We start from the raw sequence: 25,371 nt of genomic DNA, 5'->3' as shown, positions 1-25,371 counted from the left end.
AAACTGTCATCAGTTCTCATACTTTTCCAGTATGAGGCAAAGGATTTTACTCCAGGAATTAGTATTTTGATCAATAAGATGGTTCAAATTCTCAACATCTTCACTTTTACTCATTAATTTGACCTTTGATAACCATGGACATCTTGCACTACATTCCACACAAATCCACACAGCAGCTGCCATCTTGGGAGGACAAAGGAATAGACAGATTCAACTAATCTACACATGGTTTGACATTGGTTATGCTTAAGGGAAAATAAAAACGAACAATCTCATAGACACTGAACAAATCAGAAGGGCAGTGAAATCTGAAGAGGTTCAAGTATACAGTTTACTTCTTTACTTTATTTAGCCAAGAGTACCATGGGAAGAGAAGAAAAAACGTTGGGAAGACAGGCCCAGAAATAAGATGAGGTATAGCAGAAGTACATAGAATGATACTAGAAAAACTAATGCCTGAACAAGAACACCAGAACTACCATCAATGCAAGTGGGATGAATCACCCTGGGAAGTTCTGCGCACCTTTAATGCATGTAAAGTTTGGCATGTAACCCAAATATCAGCAGTGAGGAGACAAGAATTGCAACATGGATCATTTCCTTGGTGTCACATTGCAAACCAGTGGCAAAGAGACAGGTGAGAGCTCAGCAATCCTTGCCCCAGCACCGTACAATCCATAGGTCAGACTTTCTCCATTTTGCAATTATTGAACTCTTACCTATATCATCATAAAAGATGTCAGTCTCAAACGAGAAAATCACTTGACTTCACTGACCTGTATGTATTCAAATATTTTTGTAAGGTAAGACCTCTAAGTATTAATTTAACAAAAACAAACACAGAACCATTGTGCTCGCAAAGACAACTGTTAAGAGGGAAGTAGCAGGAATAGCACTATTTAAACTACACAGCTCTAACTCTGACAATTCACAAAATATTCAATAAAACACGATCTGTATTTTATTTTCTAGGGAGATCAAGTTGAGCTGAAGTGTCTATATTGCCACAGATTTCATCACGAAAGTTTTACAGCACTTTGCTTTGTCTCTAACGGACAGGCATCACATTTTCAGCGACACGGTAACATGACATCAAAAAGTTGGGGGGTTGGGTTTCATGGTGCTATAAGAGGGAAAAATCCTTCTACTAAACTATGTTCTTCAAGTTAAATTTCGGTCAACAAACCAAATAAAATGCTGAACTTATGTCCAGCTTATGCGGTCAGTTGTCAGACCAAAATGAGAAATGCAATGGGAAACTTACCTCAGAATTATCAGGTTCATCTTTAATTTTGTCTAATAGTCCCTGCTGTGGGGCCATAGCTTTATCATATTCGTCATCCAAAGGCTCCTCCTTAATTCTAATATTTGGTGCAAAGGAATTCCCCAGCTCTTGTCCAATAGATTCCTTACTAGAAAATAGGTAGCTAGACTCCTGAAACAATAATATGAAAAAGAATTCACCCTCCTGCATCTGCCATGAGGAGTTGGGCTGCTGCCAAGGGGAGTTTCTGTTGCAGACCAAGCGAAATGGGTCCTGCCACTGGAAGGTGGGAGAAATGAAGGGCAGCAGCTGCTGCCTCTACCTCCCTGCAGCACCCTCTGTCATCCCACCCCCAATTCTTTTCACTCCTCTGGACAAAGCAGAAGCCACCCAGCTCTCTAAGTTGGTTGTCATAAGGGCATTTCGTTGTTTGGGCAGTGTCTCGTGTTGATAGAGCTGTTCCCTGTCTCATCTGGAAAAAAGGCAGCAGGTCAGATGGATGCATCCAGGTCTAGAATCGGCTCACCAGTCACAGTCAGACCATGCTGAACATCAAAGTGGCTATCAAAAGAATCCTCACTTCAAAGAGAGGGTCAGCAAAATTTTACAAAATTATATGCAGACTTTTTAAGTAGCAAAGATGTCTACGAGTCAGAAGGTCAGTTTTCTTGACACTCAAATTTACACTCAAATATAAAATAAGTACTTCGAATTATTCCAGTATATTGCTGCACTTGCAAAAGTGTTTGAAAGATCTATAGCTTACCCTGAAGTTAGTTTCTGGAGTTTGTGGCGCTAACTGCGTCCGTAATGTTTCTTCTACTTGATTATGAACTGAGGAAAACATATACATTAAATATAAATGAATACAGATTCCAATGCATTTCCTTTAAAACTATCTAGAGTCTCATACTGCTCCCCAACCCCGTAGTCTGACAGCACCTCAGAAGTATTAAACTACTCCCTTGCTCCTCCCTGCAAATAAGATGGTGATCCTTAAAGAGAATTGACACTTTTTATTATTCTACTGGGTCATTATTTTCCCATTCCAGCAGAACAGTTGGAAAAATCTGAGGCAGAATTGTTCATTCAGATCTTCTACACCCCAGTGACTTCTGAATTCTGCCACGTTTCTACTTTTAAATCAGAAAATATTTTTTCAGAGCAACAACTTCCATCTTTTTCTTTGCAGGTCTTTTGCCTCTTCCCCTTTTCTCAGGAAACAGCAGCTTATACATTTTTAGCAAGTATCTTTTTAAAAATACCGGATTTGCCTGGATACTGGATGCTGCCTTTGAGCATTTACTAAAGCTGTTCTAATTACTTGCTACTCTACCTGAGGCTGCACAGCTTTCAGCCACAATCTTGTAACGGTAGGTATTTACAATTTTCTGAAATACGTCTTTTGCACAGAAATATTCTTTACTTGATTTCTACCTGAAGGCAAGAGTAAAAAGACAACTTTAACTCTTCTTTATTTAAAAAAAAATGTATTTTTTCTCTATCATTTGTGGAACCTGGAAGCACTGATTTTAAGACGCTGTTGTTATATGTACAAAGTTTAAATATGAGAATTGTAAGCTGTAAATCTCAACAAGTAGTCAGGAGGCTCTCACTTGTTGGCCAACCCTCTCTCCACACAGTCTTCTGAATGAAATTAAACCCCGTGTTCCAGCCTGGTTATTCTTAACTCCTTCATTCTAATGTAACTTTCAGAGCTTGGGAAATCAAAGCCAGGTTTGTGGGCAGCAAGACTACTGGTGACTTTCAGGCTCCCTCAAATGAGAAATGGATTACAGACATCTTTGGTTCTCTCCATGTTGGCTGGACAAAGTCCAAGACATAAGTATCTGAAGAAAAAGGAGAGCAGTCTCCCAGGAAAAGCAGATCTCAAGTTACTCCCTGGCTGACTTCCTGCAGGCACTAATATATTTCTAGCAAGCCTTTCTGTGATGTTACTATGAAAAGCATGCTGCTTTAAGCATATGCACTAATGAAGAATTGGCACTTTGCACAAAAATATCTTTCCAGCTTAACCTAAATTTCATCATCTATTCTGTAAAGGAGTTCCAAGGGCTAGAGATGACAGGAAAACAAGAGGAAGCTTAAGGTGTCACCCAGCTTGGTTTAGTAAACCGTAACAACAAAGGATATGATGAGGCTTCAAAACAAGCTGTAGATGATGAGACGCCCTCTAATGCTGCCAGGCCCCTAGTCCTAACACAGAGTTCATTGTATTGCAGGGTTCTTTATAATATGCTTCCCTCCATATAGCTATGCATGTTATCTTCACCAAGATGATGTTTTTAATAACTAGTCCTAGTGCTAATCCCTGCCTAGTTCTTTCTTCCTCCTTGCTGGGTAGCCAGGTCTACGATGCCAACAGTTACCTGCTTTGTCAAGAAAACTGCTTTTCAATCTAGAATCCATATCTTTAGGGATTTTTTCCAACCGTTTTTCACGTTCTTGAAAATGTCCTTCTCTATTCTTGTCCTTTGTTGAAAAAGTCTCTTTGCCATTATCTCTCGTTATGCTAAAATCTTTTCGAATTGATTTAAATACAGGGCCCTGCTCGAATGGTGAAGTGAGATCCTTTTGGACTGCATTTTGAATCTGAATATCTTTTTCACTGTCCAGCTCATGGTCTGTAACCCTCTTGCCCTCTTCTAGATGGTCTTCAGCATGAATTGTGGAAGGGAGCGTGTCTTTTGGAGTGAAGTTTTGATCATCTTCGTTGTCACTCCCAACAACAGGTATGCCTGCCAGATCCCCCGAGTTCAGAAAATAATCATCATCATCATCATCATCCAGCAGTGAGTTTTCAGATCCTGTTCGATTCTGTATTCCATACGATACGCTGTCAAGGGCGGTTGTTAAGTTGTGGTCAGTGTCCTCAGACATTTCTGCATCCAGGATTTCACCACCTAGGGAGAAGAAAATAACAACAGTCAGAAAATTCATCAACTTTACATGTAACAAAGGACGACTCTAAGTGTCCTTTGTTAATCTAATGTTGCAATTTCTTGAAGCCATTAAGTATTCTTGGACTAACATTACTGATAAAACACTGCTGACAAAAACAGTTCTGTCCCACTCACTACACAGTGAAACACTAGCTGAACTGAGTAAAACTAATCAAAGAAAGAAAAAACATTAATTCATATCATTTGTAGCATTTGTGCAGAAGGCAGTGCAGGGAGGGAACAAGTAGCAAGGGCTAAGAGAAGGGCAAGATAGCTTTTTTGACAGCAGCGATACTTCTAAGTAGCATTTAGTTGAACTACGGCCTTATGTAAATAAATAAAAATACTTACATTTTTCTGTAATATCAAATACCGCATCAGATTTATCTTCAAACTGTAAAAAGGAAAGCACTATATCATTATCTCGGTCAACCCAGATGCACTTTGCTAAAATGTACCCAATCAAAAACCAAACCAACATGAAGAATCACAACTCTTCCCCTTTCTTACTTGCCCCAAGCAAAGTTCGACTTAACACTGTTGCACTACCAAGAAGTCACATTTACCAGAAGTTCAGAAGCACACACAAAAAATGCCAGAAGAAAAACTGAGAATTAGCGTTGCTCAGCTGAGGAGGTGCAAGAGAGATGGAACGGAAGGGAATGTCAGAATTTTCACTCCTACATGAGATATTTGTATCAGGACAAGACTATGGCTTCTGTACTCTCTGACACTCTACAAGCCTTCGTTTCAAATAAATGTTATTAACAAAAAAATAGCAGCATGTACAGCTTTCACTAATGGGGGTGCACAGATCCAGAGGCTCAGTCCTTCTAACAGGGACCGTCCCCTTTCCAGGAACTGGGAAGCCTAACGCTTACTTCCTAACAGTAATGAGACGACGAGTATCAGTAGGAGCATAACTGAAGAAGAACCAGATGATGACTGAGCACTGCACAAAACATCTGCTTTCATTAAACGTTCTCTGACAGATGTTAAAGTTGACAGCATGTCTGCAGACGTGTAAGCACTGAGAATAATTAAAGTTCTCTTTAGGATGTCCAACTCTTATTAGCATTCCTCATTTCTGCCTGAACAATAACAGCAATTAAGTCAGCTCTCCTTTCTCTGCACCTCCGGCTCTGTGCTTTCTTTCCTGGCAGATCCCACTCACACTTCAATCCTTAAGCCACCTTAAGGAAAGTAATGGGATTTGACAGCAGAGGGATGAGCTCTAATTTCACTGAACTCGTTGATAAACTGGAGATTCCACAGGGCTGTGATGGGAAACTACCAGCTTGGTAGCAGCCAGCTCCAGGAAAGGATGACAACATATTGTCACGGGATCCATCTGATGGCAAGGAGTCCATCAGTCTCCTTCCGATATCGCCTGCAGGTCTACAAAGAAGAGTTAACTCCTCCAGCTCTGCTGACACACAGGGAATAGCAAGGATGTGTCCAGCTCTGGGAATACCAAGACAATTTGAGACTGCACCAAGACTTTTCAGCTTCTCTGAGCAGAGAGAGTTGAGGCTGGAAAAGTGAAACATGGAAACAAAAGAGAAAATAACGTTATACTCGTCCTCAAGACTGATGCAAGTCTGTTCATTGCAATTACCTAGAAGAATACAAAAGTGAGCAAACGCCTTCCAGGAAAGTTTGCAAGGCCTGAGTTACTGCTAAAATGATCCCACGAGTGTACAAGGAGGTGCAGGTTTAGCACTGATCCGTGAGTCCACTTGTAGTCAACTAAGTTTACACTAGTGTAAAATTAATCCCCATAAATATTGGATATACTTAGTTCTAATACCAGATGCTGAGGACAAAGAGAGCGGTGGTGTACTGTGTTTACAGAACAGAAAAGGGAACTTGTTGCCATTTGGTAATAACATCAGAGCATGAAGCCTTGGGACACAAAACCGTTTAGTGTAGGTCCTTTTCTCCACGCTGATCCTCCTTGATCCTTTTCTTGCTTCCCAGCAGTAACGCCGTTTTTTCTTCAGAAAAGTCTCAGACAATTTGCTGGTAGGATGAGAAAAGCTCTCAGTTGAGATGAAGCACTAGATCATCCTTTTCTTGAAGCAGATTTATATCAAAGTAGCTCCTTGACTCTTTTGAGATCCCGCGTACCTGTGGGAAAGTATTCCAAGCTCTACCACAATCTCATTCGCTTTATACGTGCAACTCTCTGAGCCTCCCTAATTAACGATTTCATTCAAAGAAATGACAAGGTACAACTTAGCACATGTGGGCCATCTGCAAGTGCACATTAGGTGCTACCATAAATATTTTGAACAAGTCTGACAACATTTACAATCTATTTGGAAAGAGTCCAAGACGTTTCCCAACCACAAGGTCATCCTCCAAAAAACCCACGCTATGTTGGATGTCTCTCCTCTTCCTTTAGTGAGGCTGTCAAAGCAAGAGGTGATCTTGAAGATCATCTTCTTTAAGATGTTTTAGGATACAGAGGAAGGTTTGTGTTTGTGGTCAGAAGCTTACATTAGAACTATTTATAAAACAGAATTGCAGCATCTGATAACACCAGCGATCTCTGCTAAGCCACCATCTCGCTTCTGATGGTAACAGCATCGGAACTCTCGCTTAGTGTAAATCCAAAGACTGGCAACCAGAGCAAGCGCTTGTATGCCTGTGTGTGTGGACACATACGTACGTACACATACATAAATATATTTATATCCCCAATAAATGACTTATTCCATAACTGGACTATGCCCTGAAATGGGTCCATATGTTTTTCTGAATTAGTGTAGGGTATTCTCTCAATTATGTATACTTCTATTCCAATCCTGAATCCTCTTACGATCTTGTTTAATGCCTTATCAGAAGGAAATTTTGTATATCAACAAAGAGGTACCTAAAATATACATATATCACCTTGTATCAGTTTTAAATAAGTTGCCTTTCATTGGATTATGCTCTTGCATTACACAGAAATCGAAGTAATAACGCCCAGCTTACCACTACCACATTATTCCGTTACATCTCTGCCAGACAACTCCCCTCTCCACTCCTCACACTTCCTCCTTCGATGGCTGCCATTCACTCCTAATTCCCTTTATTTCTTCTGCTCAGATTTTTTAAGATTCAGTGATTAAAATGGAACAAAAGGACTCCAGAGGTAAACACAAAACTGATTCATCAGATGGCATTTCCTACGGGTCATTTGAGCCAGCCCTACGAAGAGGCACCTCGATATCCCACATCAAGTCTTAGATAACTGCAGAATATCCAGAATGGAAAGGTTTCGGTTACTACACGCTAGGCTTCAAATTCCCAACACAGCCCTCACGACTCGCTTCCAGCTTTAAAACTAAACTCAAGACTATCATACTTTAGAACACCTTCATTTAATCACTGCAGATAATATTTTGCCAGGGAATAACTTCGAGATACTTAGTGCTTTTAAGGTAGTGAGCGTTCCCTAAGAGTTTAAAATGCAACAGTTCAAGCATGCCAGAAGGAAAATTAAATGTTTTAATATATATCCTTCTTAGTGACTCTGCCTCACTAGCTAGCATTGTACACAAAGCAATGCTCTGCCTAGGCAGGCTGCAATAAATAAATAATACACAAAAGGATGACAAAACAATTAGGTATTCCTGGAAGCTGTGTGTTTTTGTTAAATTAACTATTCTTCACAGCCAGAAAACGCTCTGCTTTTACAAAGAGATGTTCCACTAGGTAGGTCATTCTATTTCTTTTTAACTGTATACCAGACTCAGTATTAACCCCTTCCTTGCTTTGAGCAGGTGACAAAAGGACACTGCTTACAGTTTAATACAATGTGCTAATCTGACAGAACTAAAAACCTGTTCAATTCTTTAACAGCATTCAAAGTTGCCATAGCATCCATAAATCTGACAATTAATAGATGTTTTTTGTGTGCATGGGTGCAATGTAAAGAGAGAAGCTGCCTATGGCTCCAACCTTGTTTTGTATGCCAAATAATGTATATAAAAAATAACCCAAACCCCATAGCAACTTTACAGACATAGGCACACATCTTTCTAGCAAGCCTGCTGAAGTTTGATCTTAGGTTTTACTGCATCCATAAGCAAACTGTGGAAAGGAAGCAGACATTAAGAAAACTGCAATTAAAAATAGTCAGAGGTTTTTCAATTCCTTGTCCTTCCAGTTGCCCTGCACTACACACTGCAGCACACCTCCCCCCGGCTTCGCAATTCAACAAACTGGTAAGGAAGATGCAGGTCTTTCAACGAAGTGATTTAAATTTTAATTGCTCTTCTTGAACCGGGGGCAGGGAGCCCAGGAAGCATCCCCTGACCTTTTCCACATGACACCCCTAGAAGGGATGCCGAGCAGGCAGCCAGCCGCGCTGCACCTCTCCTGCGGGAAAACCGTGCGGCACGAGAGCAGAATTCAGCAGCAGGTCTTTCCCGGAGCTGCTTTTGCCGAAACGCAGACAGACCTAGCGAGTCATACCTTCGCAGCACCTACGGAGGGAAGAGCAGAGGGTAACAAAGAGCCAGCCTGCTGCAGATACCTGCTACAGGAAAAGAACGGCTGCGGCAGGAAGAGAACCCGGCGGGGTCAGGCGAGCCATAGAGCTGGGCGCTCGGCGCGGGCCTGCAGAGCCCCCTAGCCGCCCCGGCTCCACGCCGGACACTCGCCGGCCACCACCCAAGGCATCGGGGCTCCGGCACCCCGAGAGCAGCCCCGCGTTGGGGTGCCGGGTGGCTCGGCGTGGGCTTTGCTGCGAAAGCGCGGCTCAGAGCCTGCATTTCAGGAGCAGAGCCAGGAGGACGTGAAGTTTGCAGATTCTGCAAGGTTTGTGCTCAGGCTTGAGCAGGCATTTGAGCCACGCTCAAGACTTCGGGAAGATTGGTTTTAGTCACTGGTTTAGAGTAAGGAGACGGATACTACAATAGGTATGTTAAAGGCAAAATCCAAACCAGCATCCATACATGCAAAAAGACAAAGGCAGACATGTTTCTGTTTCTTGTGGCTCCTTACCTTCCTATTCCAGAGCTGCAGTTTTACTTTGCATCCTACCTCCTTACGCATCTGAAATTTTTGCAACTTAAATTTTACGCATCTAAACAACAAAGTTTCAGAGAACAACATTCAGGCGTGTGCTGCAGGCATTTCGCTTTAGTTTTTTGTAATTTTGGATGAATCACCAGGACTCATGGGGAGCCACTCGGCACAAAAGTGCATCAGCCCTTTTTATCCCCAGACTTTGCTGGGATTCCTGAGAGTCCTGAATATTCATGGACCGACTCTAAACAAAGCCTCTGTCGACCTTATGGTCTGCATCTCCCCCAAACACATGCACACGAGCTGCAAACTGTTCCCAACCTATATGGGGCCAAGCAGATGAGCCTGCCAAGTAACAGAACGTTACTTGATAATGCCTTATCTTTTCTGAATGATCAAAGTTTTTATCTATACCTGTAAAGAACAGAGGGAAATTTGAGTCCTTATCCCACTCCCTTCCTCCAAAAAAACCAGGACTTTGAGAAGGAAACAGCTCCCTGCGGGAAGCCTTCACCTTGCAACTGTTTTTGCAGAGGCACCAGATATGACGTGCTGATCTAAAGCCCGCTGGATGCTCGGGCTCTGCAAATTAAGAAACACACACACCACAAATCAAGCAAACAAACCAAGGCATCCACAAGAAAGGCTTTCTTTTAAAAACAAATAATTTCTCCCCTCAAACCCTCACCCCAGCTATGTGCTGAGCTTTCCTACCGCAGGTTAAGACACTCTACGACCAACCAGTGGCGCTGCGATTTGGGTTAACCTAAATCTCTACGTGACATTAAATTAGGACAACTCCTACTTCTCACAGCATACACCAGAAAAACTAAACTGTTCAGAAAAGTTACATGGATGTAAAAATCTCCAAAACCAGACCTGGGTCTCCATTATAACAATGCCTGTTTCTGCGCTGTGGTACTACGCGAGTAATTACTCCAAACCAAATATTTCACTTCAGCCGTGTATTTTAGCATCCCACAAGAAGACAGCACTTCCCAGAATACAAGTGTATACTTACATATTTTGGCCACATCTTCCGAAAGCACCGCTATTTGGAAGATTATGTTCTGCAAAGCACACAGCCCCTTTTATTCCACTTAACTTAGAAGCTGAGTATCTCATTAATCGAGAGCCACCGCCACCTCTTTTAAGGGAAAGCCAGTCCTTACGCTACAAGGAAGAAACACCGAGGATAACAACCTGTGGCGCGAGGACCAGCACTATAACCCAGTAAAGATCCCTCTACTCAATGTCTCCCCCAAGAGGACAATTAACCATGGTAGGAATTGTTGCTACTGGTTATGTTAGTAATAAAAATCCACCTCCGTAAATCAAAGAAAGTGATATAAAACCCAAGTCATCTGCTTTTCATTATAATCTGCCCTCAAATTAAGAAGCCTACAAGCTGGCTTTGCATGCAAATCAGGACAATTTACAAATGTAGCACCTTCTGCTTGTTGATAAACACAGCAGGGATTATCAGCCCTCCTTCCCAGGATGGTTTATATGTTAATGGGCCCACACTGGTGAATCATCTCATCTACCATTAGGTACTGCAAGTCTTTTCCCTTCCTGTAAGAGTTCGGTGCCAACAACAACAATTGGTGGTGAACTGGAGAGCCTCTAAGTGTATGCAGTTTTCCCCTACTTCGTTATTTTAGTTCTTAAAGAGAAAAAAGCAAACATGTTCTACTTTATTCTTCACAGGATCTTCCTAACTCAGGCTTCCTTTTTGCCTGTTCCACTTCTCTTCCATGCTCCTGCCCAGTCCTATGATTTTCTCCTCTCCTGCTCTTATCAAAATTGGTATTTCTCTCCTTCAGCTGGACAATTCCAGTCCCATTTGTAGCTGTTGCCCTGGTTGGCTTCTACTTTTTCTTCTCCTACAAAGAAGTGGCTCTTACAACAGGCAGCACAGTTGCGTGTTCCACCTTCTTTGCAGGCATTATTACAGGTATCCAAGGGTCTTCAGAATGAAATGCCTGAACACCTGTAAAAACAGGCGGAAAGAACACCAATACTGTGTGATCAGAGCTCTCAGCGAAGCTCCTGTGATTGCTTCACGCCGTGCTCGACAGCTGCCCTGTGACATGAACCAAGATGTCCACACGATGCCTGAGAAATGAACTCTCGTAGCAAGACACCAAGAAGAGAGACCCACCTCTGCTCGATCCTTCTGCCTCCAAATGAGTCATGGAGGTGAAACTTGCCTACCTAATCCCACCCGCCCAACAAAACTTTCCTTAAACTTATTTAACCAAACTACTTGGTAAGTTTCTAGATCATGGAAATTTTGTGAAAAACCACAGAAGTGTCATTTTTTCATGGAACATGACAACTCCTACCAGGCAACATTGAACTTACTGAAGACATGTGAATTATCGAGTGCATAGCACCTCTTTGAATAAAGCTGAAATCCGTTTACTTTTTAGATTGATTTAACAAATATCAATGTACAAAAGAGTAGGAAGCTATCAAAAGTTAATGAAATAAAGTAAGTACTCCAAAATTTCTCCTGTAGGAGTAACTATGTCCAGTTATCCTAATTCTGCCTCAGGTTCTTCTCACCTAAATTTAGACAGCTAAACATTAGTTGATCAGGCTACTGATTCAGGTTTTCTCTCTTTTCGATGGAAATGAAGATGCAATCCAGAAGCAATTTTTCCTGTGCTGGGACTTTGAGAGATCCCCATCTCTTTTACTGATGGCAGAAAGAGTCCAGAGAACCTTGGCAAGGCTACACAGCTAACTTTTTTATGGATACAGCTTACAAACAAAGATTGCCAATGGAAAATATACTTATTTCTACACCCTTGAGATTCCAAACACACTTTTCTACCGAAGCATTACTAAGTTAATGACAGTACTGTCAGAGGGCAGAAAAGACTCACAAGCAGATCTCTTCATCTTCTGTCTGTGACTTCAACAAAATAAACCAGTCCAATACCCACGGAGTATGGTTTGGTTTCGTTTTTAAAAGAACACTACAGATAATTTATATAGAATTCCTCTCAGAACTTCAAACTACTTCCAAAATTATACACATGCATCTAAAGTAAACAGCAAACATGGTACCCAAAACTAGATACATAGCATTGTTCCTCAGTTAGTCTTTACAGAAAGGACAGAATATAGCATGGATCAACATGCAGTTGGGTATATAGAATATAGTTGGGTCAATACCAGTTTGGAAAAGTAAAATTTAGTCTAGGAAAGTACAGCCTAACATTTTTATTTCCCATGAAATTTCTGAGTAGCACTTCCAGAGTGAGAGTTACTGGAAAAGAGTGTGGCAGCAAAGGTCATCTACTCCAGGTCTTGAGGTTACCGATCTGCAGCCTGCTTAGCACTTAAATCCGTCTCCTTTTCCCCCGATATGGCTAAACCACAGCTCATGATAGCAGATTTCAACTTATTTCAGACTCAGCTGTGATGTGACTTTTGCTTCAGCTTGGCACGAGCTTCTACAAATAACGTAACTGCTCCAGCAATCAGCAACATGCAAGGATTACTTTATCATGGCCTCACACCTACAGAGTTTATGAAGCACTCTCCTGACCTTTCCAATAACAGAGTTCTTTTTATCCCTAAGTTACCTTCCCAGATTGAGTCTTGCTCACTCTTTTTTTTTCTTTTTCCACTGGACAGCTAATTAAAAAACCAACCTTGTGGGTGTACTGTAGCCATCTCCCTCTTCTGTCCCAGCAGAAACACTTTTTTTCTCTTAGAGCGCGCAAGGCAGAACACAGGCTAAGATGACAGACACGGAGAGCACACAATTCTGCTGACATGCCCTTGATGAAATACGCTCTGCTGGAGAAACCTTATTTTGAGGAGTTTGGATGATCACAGAGAATAAATGCTATGAGCAAAAGCAGGAGCGAGTGCTGCTTTTATGCAGTTACCACGCCGTTACAAAATGGATGATGGAAGTCACCTGAACAGAGTTAGTCATTGACAGAAAGCCTTGAAGAGAATTTACTATGTGAAATTTGCTACAAGGCATTTATGGAATGTCTGGCAGAAATGATGGGATCCAACTGGAAGAAATGATGGGATCCAACAGTCGGTAGATTAATAAAAAGTTGAGATAACTGCTTTTAAGAATGTTAGGAGTGATATCATAATTAATTTCCAGGATCCTAACCATGCAAGTGGCCTTCAAGTGGGCATAAACAGCTTACTTTATTTTTCCTACTTTTATACCATGTGAAAAGCCCTAACATGAAATACTGGGATCACTTATGCTTCTTTTACATGGCAAGTTCAAGGATTATGATAGCAAAGCATCCTTTGAGAGCTGCACAAATCCGTTTTCATTGTCTTTGCCCCATTTAAGAGTAGTCTAGTAGCAAAACTTTCAAAATGAGATGATATCCTTCAATCTTTGAATAAAGCCACGCAAAACTTAAAATCTTTTGCAAGACGTAGACATCCAGGTGTCCACCTATTCACACCAAGTTGACTTCCAAGAGCCCAGGGGTCAAGTTTCAGCAGCTTGTACTGTACACCACAAATTGTCCTGCCTCGTTCAATGCGTTGACCAAGTATTGTTGTAAATAAATGGTCATTCTACTCATAATGCAAACTGTTCCAGACAGCGATATTACATATTAATTACAGTTGATGTGCCACAAATGTTTTAATAAAAAAAACTTATAAAGTTAATCTTGATATTACTCAAAAAGTTGAATATGTTGATATATTTTCTTTAGAATATAGGTTATATAAAATATATATTTATCTCTATATATAATTTATTTAGAAATTAAAGATTAGAAATTAGGTTAAAGTAGAAATTAACCTTCTATAAAACAACAACTTAGCCACAAGAACTTTAAGGATGCTATCTTACACTGGCAAAACCCTTGTTTTTCAGTTTGTTGCTCATTGCTTTGTCTTGAGCTAAAAGATGGCATCTGCTTGTTGATGCATTTTGCAAAACGCCAGTCTCAGTGCATGCACTTCTGGAATAAAAACCTTTGCAAAAGATTTTAATATTGAGAAGGACACCATCACTTGCAAAGTTCCTCTCTGAAGAAATTATTAGATCAATCTTTATTTTTCCCATACAAAGGAACAAATTTTTTGCTAAGAAATGCTCGTTATTCCTTGGGCACAGCATTTGAAAGAGTCTGTCATCTTAATTTCCTGTAGCATGGGAACTGGACCACTTAGGGGAAGAGAAATGGGATATGCAGGTTTTCCAAGACCTCATCACTTACTGTTTTAATGGAAGATATGTAAGCGCACTGTATGTACTGCATACTAATCTAATTCTTCCATCAGTCATCTGAGCAGCCTGGAAGGATTCACTTCTCCCCATGTTCCTCAAGAACATCTTAGTGCATAAGCTGGTTTTGAGATGGGGTGAGATGAAGAAATTCATCTCTCAGACTCTGAAAATTACGCACTGATAGAATGTGGTGCCTCGGTGCTACTATTTATATTAAAATCTCACAGAAGCCTTTCTGGCATAGTTCAGATCAACCTTGCTGTCAAAGTTGGGACCAGAAAGGTCTTTTCCTTCAGGCTAGATTGGCAAACTGTTCCTTACTTATTTGCCTGTGGCAAGTGCCACTTTCCTCGATCATCTGCAAATTTTACCACGCACAGTCTCTGCTTTTGCAGGAACCCAGAATGTTGTCAGTGCCAACAGCACGTAAGAGGTTTTCCGTAATGCCCACAGGGACACATGGAGTAATAATGGATGAAGATTTCGGGACTTACTACTTAGCAGATGATTATCTAACCAATACAAAACCAGTTTTTCCTTAGACCAATGAAGACGATACTGACTCGAAGGTGCTTTTCTTTGGTATTTCTTAGCTGACAGTTGGCAATCTTTAGAAGAAAAAAGTGTTGTTTTTTTTTCCATTGGGCAATGCCAGGTGACTTGTCAGCAGGTAAGACGAGTGTATCAAGGCAATGGGCACGATGAGACCACTAGATGCTAAGATGGAGACTGCACAACCTCTCTGAGCAACCTGTTCCAATGCTTGACTGTCATCATGGTATAAAAGTTTCTCTTTATGTCCACTAACATCTCAGTTACTGGGAATTAAGTTTTATTTAAGATTTCTTAAGTTACTGACTTACATCCAGCTACATCCCTTCAAACTTCTTGCAGACAGCCAAAATCTTGATCCTCCAGTGATACGTAGTTCTTGTGAGCAATCCCACAAAATTCTTTTAGTTTGCTCATTAACAACTGCAACTGGTGAAAGACATGGCTTTAAGACAGTTCAGCTGTGAAGTTCACTTCCATGACTGCAGCGTAGCCAAACGTCTGTGCAACTCCTTCAGTTGTACCCTAGAAGGTCAACCATTCTGCTCAGCAACAACTAGTTTCACTGTGATCGCAAGTTTCACGTTCCATGCAATAAATTCAGTAAGCAACTCTTCTCAAGCACAGGAATGGGAAACTTTAGATAGTGTTCTTGCCTTTTGCAAGGCTAGAGAATGGGAAAACTTCTTCATCTTTGGGAAAAGGGATCTGGACAGCTCAGAGACTTGTAGTAGCCTACAGACCCTTCCATACAATCTGAAATGCCCATTAGCAGTGACTTAACCTCATTTCTATCAGAAAGTTTTCAATCAAATGTTACAATGCGTGCCAGAAGTTGGCCTTCACTTGTTGCAAGACTACCATGAGCACTGTTTAGAAAGTTATTTTCCCTCGGTTGCTTCACGGGCTACAAGACATGGGCAATAAAGAACCCTCCACTTGTTTAAAGGATGAAGTATTTCTTCAAGCAGAGTCAGATGCCTGCTGTACTTACAGACCAAACCACGACAACGAAGGGCCAAGTCTCAGGACCAGCACCGCTAATGGTCCTGAGATGCTTGCAGTCCGCGATGCTTGCTGTCCGCGTACCTAACCACTGGATGGAACTGCCATCTTGACGGCCCGCTATGGTTTGACAAGGACGGGTGAAATACATCGACAAAAAGCAACAAGAACATTGTGGTTTGAACAGGTCGGCCGGCCGGCTGGCGATGACAGATCCTCGTTAGCCGTTAAGTTTATGACAGATCCTCATTAGCCGTTAAGTTTATTAGCTCAGCGACGCCAAGATGCTGATCGAAACGATGCCTACATGCTCTGCTGGGGGGGCAACTGCGAGAAAACTGCACAAACCTTGGATGCAGCCGGATCGGAGGCCTGGAGGGACAAAACCCCTCACTGTGCCCACCACGGCAGCCCGTCCCCAGGCCGGGGGGGCCCCAAACCCCGTGCCCCCCACCTGCCGAGCCCTCCCATCAGGGTGCTGGACAGCGGCGCGGTGCCCAGCGGGCTGCACCCCTCAGCCCCCCGCCCGCAGCCCCCCGCCCGTGTCCTCCCCTGACGCCCCCCACTCACCCTGGCGCAGGGACCGGGCCCCTCCTCCTTGGCCTCCGCCATGTCGCGCCCCCCCCTCAGCTGTCCCGGCCCGGGGGGGCTCCTCGCTCCCTTTCAACCTCGCGTGTGTCCCCCCCCCCCCCCCCTCTTCTCGGGGGGGAGGCTCCGCGGGGTGCCGGGGCCGGCCCCGAGCCGTTGCCGTGGGCTGGAGGGGAGGGGTCCCGGCGGCTCCCTCAGGGCGGAGGAGGAGGAGGAGGAGGGGAAAGGGGGGGGGGGGGGATCGGAGCCGCCAGGCCGCAAGCCCGCTGCCAGCTGCACCGCCCAGCCCAGCGCGGGGCCACAGCACGCATGCGCCGCGCGCCTGCGCGCCCCCGCCCGGACCCGCCTCCCCGGGGCAGCCCCGCGCACGCGCGTTGGGGGCGCCTCAGGGATGAGGGGGGACGTCGCGGGGGCATGAGGGGAGGGACATGGGGAACCTGAGGTGGGGAAGGGGATGGGGCGGTGGGGGCCCGTCTGGGCAGTTGGGCAAGCGTTGGAGGGCTTCGACCGGCACCATGGTGGCCAAGTGGCCCATGAGGTTGTGGTATGGCCGCCTGGCCTCGCCTGGCCTCGTGTCACCTAGATTTACCTCACCACACTTCGTGTCATGCACGTGGCCTCGTGTCACCTGGAATCCCTTGGTGTCACTTCACCCGGCCTCGTTTCACCTAACCTCACCTCACCACACTTGGCCTCACCTCACCCAACCTCACCTCACCCACCTCACCTCTCACCCCGCCAGAGGTCGAGGTCTCCGACATTTCCAGTCACAACGTGTCCTTGCCACCTCAGAGCAGCACACAGCACCCACCCACCGCCCGCCACCCAAGCCCCTGAGCACCATGAGGCTGCCGTGATCGGTCCCGCGGTGCAGGGTGAGGCAGGATCACCGTGCCTCCCGTTATGGAATGCTCCAGAGGTAGGCGGTTTGGACCTGCGGCCTTCCTGTTGGAGACGTTATGTATTTTATCTATTATTGCAAATAAGTAGTGATAGGACTAGAGGGAATGGCCTCAAGTTGCGCCAAGGGAGGTTCAGGTTGGAAATGAGGAGACATTTCTTCTCAGAAAGAGCGGTCAGGCGTTGGGACGGGTTGCCCAGGGAGGTGGTGGAGTCACCGTCCCTGGGGGCGTTCAAGGAGAGGTTGGACGTGGGGCTTGGGGACACAGTTTAGTGGGTGACATTGGTGGTAGGGTGATGGTTGGACCAGATGATCTTGGAAGTGTTTTCCGACCTTACTGATTCTAGGATTCTATTTGTTCACTGGGCGGGATGCTCCACACTCTACAAAGCGTAATTTTACAACGGTAGCGCATCACAAGCCAACTGCAGTGAGAGGATGTAACGCGCCTCTGAACCCAAGTCGATTCACTCTTAATTTTGTACTGCTGTGGAGTCTAGAGCTCTTCCTTCCTGTGCTGAAACGCCTGCACGGTGGTTTTGAAAACTGCATGGAGTATTTGCAGGACGTTTGTTTTTTTTCACTTCATTGGAATCAGCCTACGAATGTAGACAGACCTGTTTTTTATTTATTGTGCCTCTACTGTATCACTCATGAATGAACTATTATGTAATTTTTTAGTTAATTTAGCATTTGTTGGTACAATTGTAAACCAGACTTGCTTTTAATGTTGGAATGGATGTTTTATATTTGACCGCATTTCTCCTCATCTGGCATCAATCAAAAGTTCATGTGAGGGTTGTTTCTACCAACTCGGAGGACATAATCCCATGAAGATTTGTGTATCCCTTTAACCTGAAATACCTGAGAGGTCACGTTTTGGTTTCAAAAATCAATATAACTTTTCAAGGTTAAAGCCTAAATATTTAAAGCATTGTAACGTTGCCTGTCGTTTTAATGCTTTCCAATACTTAAGACACTCAAAATGTTAGCAAGACATTAGCCTATTATGAAAAAATATGAAATTACAAGTGAGATACAGATTGTTGCCATTTTTGTTGACTGTGAACAGTCAAACGTTACTAGCACCTACAAGTAGTTCATAAGAACGTGTTCCTTTTTCCTTACTATTTAAATAATCTAAATGCTAATTAAAACTTTGTCTTAAAGAGAAATCTCCACTTCCTAGCTTTATCTGATTTGCACAATTAAAGGGCGGTATTAAGCAGCAGCAGCTGCATTTCAGCGGTGAATGGAATGAATCTTATGTAAACACTGTCCTTCGTCTGGCCTAAAATGTTAGATACATAATATTAGGATTCGTTTAGGAAATCCTGTCAAGTTTTTCTTTAGAAGTGGCTGCAATCCAATGGCAGTGAAATAATTAATGAAAGTAATAATCTAATAAGTTATGAATAATGCTTTTCACATCCTCAGGAAATAGCTCTAGTTGATATGTCATTTTGTGAGATTTCTTAAGGAACTTGGGATTCTGTATGTCAGAGGATGTCACAGGTAAACTGTGAGCTTGATGTGAAATTAAGTAATTGTTCAAAAATTACATTTATCCTTAGATAGCTGTAGATGAAAAGAATGAATATTTTAATCAATTTAATGTGCACGAGATATAGTAGCAATCAAAGGTTTTTATATGGCAATATTTACATTAGTTTTGATTCTCAAACAGCTAGAAATTCTAAGTACAGGGCTGCCACATATTAATTTTCCATCGGAGACTTATTGAACATGCACAGATTTCTCAAAGCATGTGTGTAGCAGCACAGATGTGTTGTACACGTGTAGATGATCTAAACACTGAAAATGCACCTATCTTTGAAAGGGATCTTCTAGAATGGCAGAAAATACAAAGAAAGAGGTAAAAAAGGCAAGAACCCAGTTAGAATATAAATATTTATAAATGATCTAAACAATTAGTAACGATGTTGAAAAATCCAACTATTCAGAAGTCAGGAGAAAGACCTTAAAAGATGAGATTAGTTTACGAATTAAGAGTTTAAGAATAACAAACTTGTTTTTTTTCTTTTTGACCTCTGATTTCTGAGACGTTATAGTGCGCTGCCTCCACATTTTCAGGATTAACTTTAGGAAGTGGCAGGGGGAGGGAGGGAAGAAGTTGTATGCGTGTTTATTTGTTTGTTTGTTTTAACTAAACATTTATTTTCATGTAAGCAGAGCTCCAAAAGCTCAGGCATTCAGAATAACCTCAAATACCATGGGACTTCCAGTAACATCAGAAGATTTGACAAAACTATTATTATAATTTCTTTGGGCTATATTTTAAATGTCTATAGTATTTTATAAAATGAAAATTTCATATAATTTGCTCAGAGCACGCTAACGTGACCAGACATCTTTATTTCATCGCGTGTTTCTCATAAGTAAATCAGGGAGCTGATGGAAATATTTTGAGTTTTCGATGTTCAACTCACAATGCTTTCAGACCACTAAACAAAATACGTTGTTAAAAACAGGTCCTGTCATTAACATGGAGCACAATAAAACCAGATGCTATTGAAATCTATGCCTGATGGTAGGTTTGCTTAAACTGACAGTGTGGACAGACGAGAGGGTGACAATAAGCACGGAGCATTTAAAACTCTCTCGTCACTGGTATGTATGCTGTGTAGGCATATCGCAGGCCTTTGAATAGGGCACTTGAACTACTGCAGCATGTTTTCCAGCTTGTTCAGACCTGACTTAATTTTGACTCTAAATGAGCTGTGTATGTATTAATGTGGCTAAAAAAGACACTGTATAATATGTAGATAATGTGGTGATGACTAGTGTAGAACAGACCCAGATAAATGCCTGGATAAGACAGGGAAAAGATAAGATTTTTCCACAGTGTATTGTTTCTGAATTGCTTTTTAATTTACCCCTGGAGTGCCCATATTATAATCTGCTGTACAATTCTGCGTGAGACTATTTGTCTTTAAAACAGTGACATTTAAAAAAGAAACCATGAAACTCCTTTCGCATGCAGGCTGCAGTTCAATGAACTGGATGAATGATCTTTCCACATACCCACAGGCACGTACAGCCGAATATAGATCACCCAGAAAACCTGCCAGCCCTACATATTAGGATTGAGACACTCCCTCCATCCGAGCTCAGGTTCTGTTCAGAGAATTGCAGGTGCTCCGAGTACTGCTGCATGCTTTTGGCCAGACACAAATTACCAATAACGGAAAATCTTGTTTCCTTCTCGGTCAGCTCAGTGAGTATCCTAATAGGACAGGCTTTGTAGGGTGGGCTGAGAAACATGGCTGGTGCACATGTTGCACCCCCATTTGGGGTCAGGAAGAGACTCAAAAGCACGCTGTAGGATTGCTGTAAGAATGGACAGTGCCAGTTTGCTTGAAGCAACACAGCGCTGTGTGGTTGTGGGACGGGATGACCTGAGAGCAGGGACAGCAGCGACCAGGAGGCTGAGGAAGCAGAACCTGGAGAAGTGAGGGAACAGGAGAGTCAAAGGGAAGGAGGCCTTGGAGTTGAAATGCGTTGATTTGGGCGCTTCTTTGTCTGTGGCATTGGGAGGGACTGAGACCGGAGGCGACGAGAGGCCAACTCTGCATCAAACATGAAGAGAGGCAGTAGGCAGTGCTAGGACAGGGAGCAGCGGCTTCCCTAAATCTCCGTCCACAACCAGAGGAGGCTGCCTGGAGCTCCGAGGAGGCAATGCTGGGGAACGAGGTTAAGAGTCGTCCCTGGGCGAGGGAACCCACGGCTGGCAGCTGTGTGCGTGGTGCACTCTGCCCTCAGCCTGGAGGCACCCACCCAGCGGTGCCAGCTCTGGAGGCTGAGCTGCCAGCACCCTTTTCTGTCCCGGAGATGGGCAGAACTACCAAAACCGCTTGGTTTTGGATGGCACCGCTGCAGACGACACGAGCAGCTTCCAAGGCAGGGCTGCAATCACTTGAACAAAACCAGGAGATGTTGCAGAGGGAAAAATGTCCAGTGGAGTCTCCTCTTGGTGCCCAAGCGGAGCAGCGCTCCAGGTGGGTTTGTCTCCCAGCGCCAGGGTGCCTCGGCTTTGTCCCCCAGGGCCCGGGCGCATGGGGCCAAGCGGGATTTGCATTTCCATGGCACTGGTGATGTCAGGGGCCTGCACAGCGAGGTCCCCCGAGGCTGCAAGGACAAAGGGGATCTAGAGGCTTGGAAACAACAAAGATCAAGGAAAGAGAGAAGGCAAGTTTTAAAAAGCAACGCATTCAGAGTGCTTAGTCATAGATACACGAACACAAGAGGGGTGGCAGAGGCCTATTTTCATCCTGAAGCTCCCCCTCACGTCCCAGACTTGCTCGGCTGTGTTTGCTGTTGAGATAACATCCCCTTCCCCCACCACCCACAGATTACTGGAGGAGCAGCCGTTGAAAAAAAAAAAAAAAAAAAAAAAAAAACAGGCGGTTGCCTTACTCTGCCTGCAGGAGAAATGTCAGGAAGTGTCTGATGGTGGGTGGGATGAAAGGAGGAAGCTGAACTCAAAAGAGAATATTCTAGCTCCACTCGTGCAAACAAATGCCCCTCTGTATCTTGCTTGATAAGAACGCACAGTGGCAGGGTCTTCCTGTGTGCAGGCAGGACAAGCATGGAGTGGTTGCTTACACATCTCCCAGGGATTCGATTTGTACGTGCTGCATTATCCAAAGCACTCTGTGAACTGGAGGGTGAAAAGACGTAAACAACTCGGCAGACAGACGAGCATCGTCAATAATTAATAGTGTCTTTTTGTAATGGGAATGATCCAGTATTAATTATGAAGTTAATTTCTATTTGGATGAATTTGTGGGTGTGTATGAAATTTGGACCAGAGTTTAAGTTCAGTGCAATCATGCTTTTATTCTAATTACAATCATTATAAATCCATTCTGCATCTCCTTTCTAAGTCTAAACAATACAGACTTCTGTTTTCAAACATGCCAGACGTCAGTTTTTGCACACCGTCTATGGTAGTTCTCAGGTCCCCTAAGTGAATCTGGTTGTAAATACAAAGGAAATTGTTTTCCTTCATTGCCACTCTGCAGCCCCACAGAAATGTGAAATTACGCCAAGAACGTAGATAGTCATAAATACGTTGGGTTTCTAAAATCACACAGTCAACAATGATGAAGAAACTTAATTGCATACATCATGAAATATTTAAATAGATAGTGACCAACATGTGCAAATCTGGTAGCTAGACTTTTACAGCTATTTCTGTACTATAAACAGCTGATGCTGCTCTGTGCCAGACTCCCCATCTTTTTTACTCCGTAGCCTTAAGACTTGTCAGTATGCCATCCACTACTCGCTAGTTCTTGCAGTAGTTTTTGAAGCTGATTTTTGCACTGGATGCTCTGTTGTGAAAAAGTATGGCAGACGTAAAAAATGCAGAGGGAGAAGAGGACTGGGCTTCTTCTTTAACTGCAGAGAACTAGGAGCTAGATATATCCTCGAGGCATTGATGCAGCTCATCCATAGCAATCACAGGAGGGTAGTACAGAGAGCAAACAAAAAACTCATCTTCGTTGCAGTAAGTATTCTTATGTGGTCATTAACTACTTTCCAGCTACATTCAGGCCCTGCTTATGCTACCGGTGTAGATTTATGGGTAAGGTTTTACAATGAAGATTCAGTTCATAGTAGCAGAAGTTTAGACCAGGTTCATAACAGATTCTTGTTTCGAGACATAAAAGAGGGCATACCAAAATTTTCTTTGCTTTTTTCTCTTTGCTTTGGTGTCTTTAGTTTTTGTTGTTGTTGTTTTCACCTGCTGTTGTCTCCTTGCTGAAAATGTAAACTCCCACCCCACATCAACTTCCTTCCCGCAGCACAGCCCTGCGCTACTTTGATCAGCAGTGGATGAGTTAGTGTTGGCAACCGACCGTCCTGTCCGAGCGTCCAGAGTAATAAAGGGTGAGATTAGAAAGAGCTCGATGAGACATTGTTTCAGGCTGCTCCCAGCCTCTGATAGGCATTGTGGTGTGATGATGTGTAGAGGGTACTATTTGCCTTAACAAGATGCCAAAGCTAATACTGGGAAAAAAAAAAAAAAAAAAAGGAAATGTTAGATTTTTGCAAAATCTAAATGTGCTCAAGGTCACAAATTTTGCCTGGGATAGGTGTCAGGTTGTCAGACCTGTAATTCTGTGGGAAGTCTACTCTACTATGGTGGTGTTACAGCAGTATTCATTTTATCTTTGCCTTCTGAGAGCTACTGAAATTTGACATGAATAAACTATGGAGGCTTTGGCCAGTTCTGTTGTTTGGAGACCTTTTCTTGATTCTTTATTGAAAGTTACGTAGGAGTGCCCACTTAGAAGTGCTGATGTGGCTACATGACATTTCCCAAACACAGGGTAAAGCTGCTTATTTTAATACTTCTACCATTTTCGTGCTATGGAAAAAAGGAAAAAAAAGAAATAAAAAAAGAGGTTGTTTGTTCTTTTATGGTTATCTTTGTGGTATGTTTCCAATGTTCCCTCTTTTGTTTGAGTTTATGTTTTGGAAATAACAGTGGATTAAAAAAAAATAGAAAAGACATTGCCGGACTTTAAATTTTTCAGAAAGTCATGGCAGTCAGATTAAATAGCACGAGTCTACTCACTTTTTCTGCCCCATTGATATTCTTTGCATAGGCAAACATTAACCAAAACTTCAAGTTGGAGCTGCGGGGATTTTTGCAGAGCTGATGTATGTATTTTTTGTTGAGCCCATCTCTTTGTACACGGGAATGAAGAATAGGATTATCTTTAACCTTCCGTTCTTGTCACACAGTTATTGTCAGCAACAAACCTTTAAATTATGTTAATAGAAGACGTGGAAGTTGTTAATGTATGGCAGCAGGATAAATCTGAGTTATGCATACCTTTTGTCTCTTCGAAGCTCAAGGAGATGTATGGAGCGATTGCTGTGTCATACAAATCTGCTGAGTGCTTCCTGCAAGCCAGTAAGCATCCTTAACTCCAATTGACTTCATTGGAAACAGAGGGCTCTTGGAGCCTGTTGGAAGACACACTTGGCACGCTCAAGTGTGCCTTCAGCAGACATGCACAATATGTACAAACATTACTCTGGCCACTGGCAGAACACAGCTACTGCTGAGAGAGGAGAAAACGCGCAGCTAGGGGAGGGAAAGCCCAGATGTGCCAGTCCCTGAGACCCCAGAATCCTCTTCTCGCCTTCTTACGGACTTTGTGATCTTGGACAGGACTTCCCGATCTTGGAGCTCTCTATTTTTAGGTCAGGGTATGACGTTAAAAATGTGGAAGGTAGTGAGATGGTCACATAAAATGGCAGTGGGAACTGCGTGATTATGAATAATAAATAGCTGTGCTTGCTTCTTAGGTTATAATAGTGGAGTATAATGTTTCCTTCTTGGGTTCAGTGATGGATTCATGGTTCTTTTTTCAGGCCCTGTGCTTGTCTTACCCATCCAGTCTCACCAACCGAACCGTCCCTCGCAAACACTGGAACACATAGCACTGTTGAGGAGAGAAGGAATGTTCTTGGATCTGCTAAACACTGCAAAGTAATGGTAAACAGGCTAGAGATTCCCCTACGACCTCCCACACCAGCTACATTGCCCATCGTGGGAAGAAGGGTAGAGAGAAGAGTGAAAAGTAAAAGGAAAGGAGAGGAAAAGAGAAAAGGGAAAGGGAAAAGGAAAGGAGACAAAGTTCCTCTTGCACTTTCTCATGGGTGTACTGAATGTTTCTTTTGCAGAAGACCTCATTTATGTGACTTTTATGCTGTTTGGATTTTGATAGAGGACTCAGAACTTCTGCTACTTAAGACATTTCAGGAATTTTAATTAGTTCTGAGACATTAGAAATGG

The 25,371-nt window shown here is 43.0% G+C and overlaps 1 protein-coding gene across 4 annotated transcripts in view; it reads right to left on the bottom strand.

The window, feature by feature from the left end:
• The window catches only part of ZMYM4 (zinc finger MYM-type containing 4), a 46,382-nt gene extending 29,460 nt beyond the window's left edge, over window positions 1–16,922 (bottom strand). Inside the window, exons 1-5 of one of the 4 annotated variants that reach the window (XM_040534847.1) lie at window positions 16,616–16,922; window positions 4,579–4,621; window positions 3,655–4,188; window positions 2,031–2,098; window positions 1,265–1,435 (exon numbers count right to left, since the gene is read on the bottom strand). In XM_040534847.1, coding sequence (XP_040390781.1) covers window positions 1,265–1,435; window positions 2,031–2,098; window positions 3,655–4,188; window positions 4,579–4,621; window positions 16,616–16,657 — 858 coding nt within the window. In that variant the 5' untranslated portion in view covers window positions 16,658–16,922. The remainder of the gene's footprint in view (window positions 1–1,264; window positions 1,436–2,030; window positions 2,099–3,654; window positions 4,189–4,578; window positions 4,622–16,615) is intronic. The other 3 variants (XM_040534849.1, XM_040534845.1, XM_040534848.1) reach the window with 3 other exon arrangements.
• Window positions 16,923–25,371: the final 8,449 nt, after the last annotated feature.

Source organism: Cygnus olor, chromosome 23, assembly GCF_009769625.2.
Source record: "Cygnus olor isolate bCygOlo1 chromosome 23, bCygOlo1.pri.v2, whole genome shotgun sequence".
Lineage (NCBI taxonomy): Eukaryota > Metazoa > Chordata > Aves > Anseriformes > Anatidae > Cygnus > Cygnus olor.
The sequence above is the reverse complement of the archived record's forward strand: the minus strand, read 5'-3'. Positions and strand labels throughout refer to the sequence as shown.